This window comes from Ixodes scapularis, unplaced genomic scaffold (genome assembly GCF_016920785.2).
Source record: "Ixodes scapularis isolate PalLabHiFi unplaced genomic scaffold, ASM1692078v2 PGA_scaffold0__279_contigs__length_252992795, whole genome shotgun sequence".
In the NCBI taxonomy this organism is placed as follows: Eukaryota; Metazoa; Arthropoda; class Arachnida; order Ixodida; family Ixodidae; genus Ixodes; species Ixodes scapularis.
In genome coordinates this window covers 215701369-215710707 of record NW_024609835.1, presented here as the reverse complement: position 1 = coordinate 215710707, position 9339 = coordinate 215701369, and the positions used below count along the sequence as shown (strand labels likewise).

The 9339-nt window shown below is 45.4% G+C and overlaps 1 protein-coding gene and 1 pseudogene across 1 annotated transcript; both read right to left on the bottom strand.

Annotated features, from left to right (window-relative positions):
- Positions 1–480: 480 nt before the first annotated feature.
- On the bottom strand, positions 481–1595 carry LOC115311493. The gene is given in 3 exon segments (XM_040220587.1): positions 481–577; positions 1152–1184; positions 1186–1595. Coding segments are annotated over 3 exon segments (540 nt in total).
- Positions 1596–4967: 3372 nt separating this feature from the next.
- Positions 4968–6217, bottom strand: LOC115311502 (annotated as a pseudogene).
- Between the last annotated feature and the right edge of the window lie 3122 nt (positions 6218–9339).

Sequence of the window (9339 nt, the reverse complement as noted above, 5' to 3'; positions counted from 1 at the left end):
CCGCGTCGAATCACGTTTCACGTAAGCATAATCCTGTGTTCGACGCACGACGAGGTGTCGTCAATCCCAAAAATAGTTTGATTACGATTATTTGCAGTACTAAAAGTTTAAATCCAAGCAGCGAAGACAGCGGCATTCTTATAAATACTATATACATTTTATTTCACATTGTTTGAATACGCTTCCGTCGTTAAGTCCTTGACTTATTGGCCAATCAGGTGATGCGCAGGGTTTCAGAGGCTGAAAAAAAAAGGTACAATTATTTAATCCATGGCGTGTAAGTGCACCAAAATAGTGGCGCGCATGCGCAGTTGGCGAGACGTTGACCGGAGCGCGAAATTACCTCCCTAATGGAATTTAAAACTGACGACCGTATTTGAAATTTATTTTTGGGGCGTTACTTCTAACTGCTACGCTGCATCAAGTTTTCGGTCACGATTACTGAAACAAAGCATAGTTAGAGGAAGCTATGGGTTGGCTTCAGGAGCTATTTTCAGGGATGGACTCGTCCGTTGCTTGGCTGGACTCCTTCAAGTCTGCAGTTTCAAGGACCAGGCGACGAATCTTCTGGGTGAAACTAAAATGAAAATAATTTAATTCCGAGCTTGTACTGTCGACACAATTCACTGGTCTTGGACATTTAGGTTTTACATCAAATAATATTCGAGATTATTACTTGAAACGCTGATTGTAACAAGAAACAGACCTGATAAGAAATTATATCTAGGTCTCCCTTATATTGAAATAATCAGCTATTCGGTAGATTGATGGAGACTTTATGTTGTAATAATTTCGTTGGCCGAGATAATTCAAAAGACCGCAGTGATTGGCTCTCCTAGTGCTCTGCCTAGAAATGAACCCGTGGGGTATGCTTAGGGGCATGCATGTGCTGATTCATAAAATACATGCACGAAGCAAGATAACCAGTTGCAATTACCACAGGACCTATTAAGGTCATTAGATCATTAGTTCAATTTCAAAGGCAGTTCGTTTTCTTTGGGTATCACCGACTATATGTAAACTATCTTATATACGTGCTAACATTTTTAGTTTTTTTCGACACATATTAAAGAGAAGCTTCCTCCCGTAACAACTCAGAAATGTTCACCAACGATAGTTCTGAAGTAGTTTGTCGTGAGCGATGGTCATACCTAAACTTTTGTTTTTCGTGTACTTCTTTCCCCCTGTCAATCAGGGTGACAGGTGTCTTTGATGAAGTAGGTCGACGTATACTGCCGACCGACATACTCATTCCAATCCAGGAGTGCGAGACCCTGTCTGAGGTTGTAGGAGCTGTCCGTGTAATGAATTCGCTTGTCTGCGTAGATCAACATGGTGTTATTGAAGGGCTCCACGTGGTAGGTGTCTTTTGCTTGGACGTCGTGCCCAACATTCTTGAAACTGCTGTCGATCAAACAAAAAGAGGAGAGGAGATTCTCTGTGACTGGATCTTGGATCAACAGCGAACTGGGAATATGCCCCAGTGTCTTACAGGGAGAGTAATTCACACAGTTGGAACGGCGTCCACAACAGTCGTCAACGCAGTTCAGCAGCTTCGTCCTCAGTTCGGTAACGCTACCACCGCACGTTTCCATTGCGAAATATATTGGTTCCTCACCACCTTGCACTTATCCGAAAGCTCAGGGTGCCACGTCCTATCTTCACTTCTTTTGAGGCCAAACGCTATCGTCTTTATTCCTTTGAAAGTTCCTGTGACGGAGTACCATCTTTCGTTGGAGTTCGTTGTCTCATTGCGCTCCCTGATAATCTTGATGGCCGTCGTGTTGCTGTCATGCGAGTCGTCAGTAACTGAAGTGTTCCTTTCATCGAAATACTTGTAGAGCTGTTGCGTTCCAACGGCTTCGTATTTTTGTGCTGATGACTCCTCTTTTTTTGGTAATATTTAATATAGCGACCACCTTGTGTGTCTTTTGCCCTAAGGCAATAACGTCAGTATGGAACAAATTTTTTCTGCAGGCGTGCTTGGTGTCCGCTTCGATGCTCAGCAATGTCGTCGAGGATTCTCGCTGATCTGTTGACCTCGCTTCCTCTTGCTGAGTGGCTGTCAGTGACTCCATTACTAAAATCTCTACCGCAGCACCAATCTGCATAGTGAGTTTGTCGAGCGCTCCACGTGAATACGGGACTCCGCTAAACATGCTAAACACTTTAAATTGAGTTCTCAAAATCCCACTGCGCACAAAGGCACCTGACACAGAGCAGTCCACAACTCGCAGATCTAAAACACTGGAGCTCGAATCTAAAACTGAAGTATGCTAATTCATCTCAAATCTAGGCGAGCTGCCAATTTCCTTTGTGTAACCTTGATGATTGCGACATCTTTTGGGCATAAATCAGCACGATCTTGGACAGCTTTGACCGTGTTGGATAGTGTTGACGAGTCGCAGAGTAAAAGTGATGGTTCCTCGCTGGCCCTCTACGCCACTAGTGAAGCAGCCTTGTTAACTTGCCGGTTCTCATCATCAACCAGCATCTGTACAGATTTTGTGATGACACTAGCAAACGGTTTATCCTTGTGTGCATGCTTCGCCTTTTTCAGCAAGTCATAAAATTTGTTAATTTCTTCGTCACAGGAAAATGTCAGGTTTAGAGTTTTGCGGAAGCTCTTTCGGGTGCAGATAAACTCCGTTCCATCGCTCAAAGGTTTTTTTGAAACAAACAAAGAATAACCTGATGCTTCTTCGATCTCTGCTACCGCTGGTAAGGCGCTGCTGTTAGAAAGAACGGCACATATACGAGCAAATACCCAATGAAATATTGCAACGTCTACTACCGACAACCATGAGTTGGACCTGACATTTCAATAAAGGCCGTTTCATAAGTAGGTTCTCAACATTTCTTAGAACGCTGTTTTATCAAATCCCTTTTCATCGAAGTCATTTGGTGGCCGCCTTTTCATCGAATACTTTTCAAATCAGTGTTTTACAACCCCCTCTTTGTAATTGCGTAAGGCGGTATACTGTTCACTGTAAGTTAGATGAAGTAGAAATTAAAATTTTATAATTTTAGTTTAATTACTTGAATCATCAAATAAAAAACAAAAATGTTTTATTCTACTTTCATCGCGGTATGACTAATATTGGTTGGACGAAACGTGCATTTTTTTCTATAAAACGGCGTCGATAAAACGGCGTTCGACAAAAATGTCCGGGAACCAACTACGAAATACTCAAAACGAGGCCTAATTCAGTAATGGCCTTAAACAAAGCATTTGGGCAATAACTTCAGAACACGAAACGTGCCCTGCATGGCTAATGAGAACTTCTTTGTCTCACAACAGTTTCAACAAACGTCAATAATTCTAGCAATTTATCTCTGGGTATATCCGCGAGTGAAAAAAAAGTTATTGAGTTAGTGGCGGACAGGGATATCTTACAGGACCATATGATAAGACCTACACTAAACCTGCCGTGCTTCGAAAAATGCTAGTCCAATGCATACAAGCGTGTTCAAGGCGTACGTAGTGTTGAGCATCCGGCAAAACGCCTTCGGTCGCTGCCCGCGGCGTGTTTTTTTTTTTTTTTTCGTTTCTTTTTTTTTTTTAAGCAGCAAAATAATTTCTAATTAAGCAGCAGGCCCCCTCTTCGCGCGTTAAGCAGAATCAACGGAGGCGTCTCCTAATCCATTCTCCGTGTCGGCCCCTCGGGGGAGGGCGGTAAAGGGAGGAAAGGAGGACAGGAGAGGAGGAAACATGAAAAAGTGGAAAGCGCGAACTGTACGTCCGCCTTTATTAGGTGCGTAAAACTAAAGTGCGTCACTATGATTGCCAAAAAGGCCCCCGGCCACTGTGGCTAGCTGCGCAATGTGTAAACGTGCCCAATATTTGATTTTTTTTTCTTTTTTTACAAGTAACCATACGTATAGATAGAGTAAAAATAAATGCGTAGACTAGACAGCGTGCATTCTGGAGTTTGCTGAAGCTTGTGGGAAAAAGGTATGGTACTTCTTCGTCGAGCATACAAAGGGTGCTTTGCGCCGTAACATCAGATCTTCCCCTGGCGTCACGGGGCACAACATTTGTATATTTGGTGGACAGTGCCTAAGTTAAGCCGGCAGGAATCGCGTGGGATTGAGGGAAAATATATATGCACCTTGTCATTTGCTTTGCCAAATACTCGATAATTCTAGTTTGCGCTGCTTTTCAACCACGCTAAATTATTACAGTTTGAATCAAGGAATAGTGACTTCTGTCATAACTAAGGTTCTTCTGATGTACCGACTGAGAGGTACACATTGATGGCTTAAGCGCTGTCGAGCCGTAGATTGTTACTCTAAGAGGTATGCATGAAAAAATCCACTTTGACTGGAGGTGGCTCAGAGCTCGAATGCGCTTGTAAGGCACGCATTCGTCTGGTACCTCACGTTATCTTGCGCTCAGGTCAATACACCTTCCGTTTAAACGTAGTCCTCGGCAAATACCGAGTACCACGATGTTCACTGTGCGGACGTATTGACAGAGGCACATTCAGACCTGGATCTGTAAGCTGCGAGAGCGGTGATGATTGTCCATCCTGGCGACCCTGTTCCGCATTCGACATTGCGCTTGGCTCAGCTTCTGGTTCTTTAGCCGGTGTGATGCCTCGGTCAGTGGCAGGCTTTGCGTCAGGTTCATTGGAGGTGAAGTCATCAGCAGATAGTCCGATATGTCACTACTGCCCCTTGGGGTAGAGTTTGGCATTTTGCATTTCTCGCTTCGAATGTGATCAATATGTCGCCGCCAAACATGTCCGTCTTCAAGCTGTACCTGGTAGGAGACATTCCCAACTGGCATAAAAGCTTCTCTGGAAGTCAGCGGTTTTCGCTTCTGCTGAGGTTCATGACAAATGCACGGTTCCCTGCATGAAGTGGCGTTCGGAATAACAATTGTCAATTAAAAAAGATGTCTCCTTGAGCTGAGTCATTGTCGATAGTTTAGCTGGGTGTAGCTGATTCAATTCAGAACAACTTTATTGCCTGATTTCGTTGCCTGGGCTGTCGCCTACGACAAGACGATTCTCACACGTCCTCTTCTGCTTGATCAGCAAGGAGCCCAGCTCTGCTATGTCCTTCTCTATTGTGTTCCACAGCTGCTGCTTAACGACGGTGCGCCGTTTTCTGCTAAATGTTTCCAGCACTTCCAGGCCTAAGGAGCTTTGTGATCGTCAAAAAGCCAGCTGTAATTGACGGAGTGCCCGGCTTTCTCGCTGTCCTGGCCTTGAGCTTTCTTCTCCGCCTTCTCTTTGGCCTCCCTCAGCATCTCCGACAGACACGCTTTCCCGTCGAACATTGACCGCTTCTTACGGAGAAGGGAATAGTTCTCGGTCGATATGTCCATCATCTTTTTTCGATAATTTCGAGGGTAGCAAGTCCGTCTCTCAGTACCTTGGAAACAGTGGCCTCGATTGCCTTTGTGAATACACTGACTCCACTCAGGATGCCGCCAACCGCGGAATTATTTGCCTTGTCGCCAAACTCGACCGGTGCTTCGGGCTCTGATCCGGTAGCACTCTCGTGACTTGGACGTGTAATGTCGGCTGCATTCGTTTCTGTATTCTGCTTCTCTGCGCCGTGCTGGGCCAGCTCCTCCGGACTCGGAGCTCGAAGAGTCGACTCGATCTTCTCAACGAGAGTGCTGGTACCCTGAGAGACTTTGATTGTTAACGTGCTGACTGGACGTTGCCTCCGTTAATTGGACTGATGACTCTTGCCGAAGCCTTAGTTGATTGGTTCTTTGACTTCTATCACTTTAGCATTAGCATGACTCTACAGGACCGAAAACAGTTTATCCTTTCCTGCTTCGTCTGCCTTTGACTTTTCGAACGCTTTCGATCAGTTATCTTGTCACGTACTCAACTTCGGAGACCTTCTTTGACTAGCAATCTCGCCCAAAATTTCTCGGAGCTTTGGCACGTTTTTGAAGATGCGTCGCCGTCGGTTTGGTATGCGCCACCCCCCACTGCTTCCTTCATATCACCCTGTTTCGATGTTGTTCGTGATCGCCGCTTTTTCTTGTTTTTCTGGTCTTTCATGTCTTAATCGGCACTCTCAAACGGTTCTTCTTACTCTGACGTAATCGGCCTTTATAGAGCAAAGGCAGAGCAATCTTGCGATACTTGAAAAACTTGGGTGTAGCGGAGGGGTCGACATCTACACGAACCGGAGTCGCTTTTCTTTTCTTGGGTCCTATGTAGTAAAGCTCGGGGAACTCCTCCACCATATTGTGAACCGTAGCTGTCTCGGTCTGACGCAACGACGCGTCGGCTTAGATGACTCCCTCCAAGTTGATGCCCAAGGACCGGAACCGGTTCTTGGGCATCAACGTTCAAGCAGACATTAGCCGAATCACCTGGCGACCATAAGTTACAACTTTATGAACAAGGAGAAGGATGCTATCACTGTTTCTGCTTGTTGCCAGAGCAGTCGTAGGGCATGTGGATGGCGGTAAGAATCTTGATTATGGTTCAAATATGTGTGCTGAATATGAGATGTGCACTTCCAGAATGTTATTCCGTCTATGCGTGTTGCCAGAGCGGCCGTAAGGTGTGGGAAGGGCGGTAATAATCCTGAATATGATCCAAAACACAATGCTGGAAGTTAGATACGTCCGTCCAGAATGTTCTGCCAGGCTGGGCTTATTACCAGTGCGGTCGTAAGGTGTGCTAATGGCGCTAATAATCCTGATAATGGTCCGAAACAGAATGCTGGAATTTAAATACATCCTTCCTGGATGCTCTCCCAGGCTATGCGTTTTGCCTGTGCTGCCGCAAGGTTTGTGGATGGCAGGCAGCATTCTGTTTATTCTTCAAAACTATTTAAAGCACTTCGAGAGAGATTTTGATGTCCACAGTGCTACGGTACGTTTTTGCTGTTCTGAGAGTGCGTTTCAGTCATGTGAATGGCTACCGAGCTTCTATGTATGCTTTGAAATAGAGCAGTGTAAAGAAAAATGGTATGCTGTGTAACATTGGAGATATTTTTTTTTTCTGTACATTGGAGATATTTTTTTCTGAACATTCTTCCGACCTTATCGTGCTCTAAGAATCCCTTGGAGCCTTCAACATTGCACTAACAGTGCACTAACTTCTATTTGCATAATTAAGCTTCACACCCCTTTTAGTAAGCACAGATTCAAGAAATATATATATACATTTTTTTTTTTTGGAACGGTGCTGACAGTGGCTTTTTTCTTCGATGTGAGGAACACTTTCCCTTTGCGCTCATACTCTGATATGCTGCATATGTGTTTATGCAAAGGGAAACGAAGAAACGTGTCTGACACTTATTCTGTGGATGGGCAATTTAGCCAGTCCTGTGCGAATGCAAACATTTGTTCGGGGGGTAAAACTTTATACCCGTGATTCACGGCGCATTGGAATACCCACTGCAGCTTTGAAAAACATAAATGCAACCAAAAAACGAATTTTGAGGCCGCCATTTAAAAAAGCCGTGGGAAATGCTATGTTTAAATGAAGTACTGTACCATGACAAAAACATCATGCGCGTGAGATAAGGTGTGCACAAAGTCAATATTTTGATTTCATAATAATCGTGTTGCCCTCAAAAGGAGTTTTTTTTTTTAGTGCTGAATGGAGGGTGTGACGTTCCAGACACTGAAGATATATATGGTGCGTGGCTGCCTCGTAAAAATATAGGGATGTTTTGGGCAGGACGATTCCACCTTAACGTTGGCATAACGTTTCGTCGATAGACTCAATATCAGAAATATCGGTATCGGAAGAAGTGTAATCTTCACCCAGCGCGACAAAAATGAGCCGGTGTGCTGGTTGTGGCTCACCTCTTTTACTTCTCTTCCATTTTCACAACACGCCTCAGCGTATTGCTCCAGTTTTCGGCGGTGACCTTGCCAGCGTCTTCCAAGAGAAGTGGCTTTGGTCGTACATCTGAAAACTTGATCTTTTTTTATGCTGCAACACCTTCCTTAACTTGTGTCCGAATAAGCTCTATAAGATCAAATGCACAATGGGAGGCTGGATGTCGGACCGCAGTGCAGCCAGCCTTCTTGGCGGCAGTGTCCACCCGGTACTTCAAAAATTGTGGTTTTATCGGCTACGCATTGTCTAGGAGTCTCGGATCTGTTCCTTGGTTGTTGTGGTGTCCCACAATGTTTCTGCAGCCATCAGCCACTGCTGGATAGCTTCCTCGCAGAAACTCGTCGTCGGTACTCCTTCTCGCCGCTATGAATAGTAAGGAACGTTGTCCGTGACAACGACACTCAACGTTGGTAGTTTTTTTAGAACTTGATCATACGAGATTCGGAAGTAGTTCCCGTCAATTTTGTCATGGTGATCACCAGTCTTTTTGCCGCCGAAAACATCCAGGCAGACACTAACGAAGCCAGCCTTCCTAGCTCCGGTGTGCGTAACGATCAGGCGTTTCGCCTTCCCCAACGGCTGCTTGACACCCGTTGTAAAACCAAGCATAAAGAATTGATAGATTGAACTAACCTTATTCTCAGCCCACAACATTGAGAGCGTCGGCCCGTTCCCTGCCCATGTCTTTTTCAGGGAGAAATACGGCCGACCATCTTGCCTTTGACGCGCGATGTTGCGCAGGCACGTCTACTGCTACACGACGATATCGGGTCGCTCAATCATCCACAAGTTTCTTCCTTTCATGCTCTTGAAACCAATAAGGCGAAGAAGACGGTGCACGGGCCACACCTGAAACGAAGGTGGTGATTTCCCTCCGGCAAAAAAGCGATGCACGCAAGACCTTATCATGCAAAACACAAAGGCACAGTACTTGCGATCGCTCCGCCTTCTGACTGCACCAGCTGGGGTCTTCCAAGAGGGTGTCCGAAGTTGTCCATCTGCTGCATTCACTGTCTTCGACTCTTTCCTGACCCCGCAGCCAGTCCCTACGCCGGCACTAGAAAGTTTCCTGCAGCCTTGCAGACCACATCCATGGTAAGGCTGTGTTTCGTGAACCGCTGCTCAACTTAATTGTTCGCAGATACCTTCGAAAAAAAAAAGCCTTGAAAAAATAAGAAGCAAAAACATGAACACGGGTTTGCTAATCGTACTCTAGGAGCTTCGTCCACGAGGCCCCGATAGAAGCCAGTAAATTATGCCGTATCCTGACAGTTGGCCGTCCAATTGTCTGGTCTTGCTGACGCGGATGTGACACTCGCTACAAAACATTAGATGTATTCAACGCCATTGCTCTCGTTAACCTCGTTACAACAGGAGCTGCAGCCGTCACACATCGACTGCCAAAATATTGGCCATCGGACCCTCAAGCATGACTCGCACACGCCAAATAGCAACCCATCACAGCTCAGACATCCAGCCGAGCCACAACATTCCAGCAAGTTGTGGC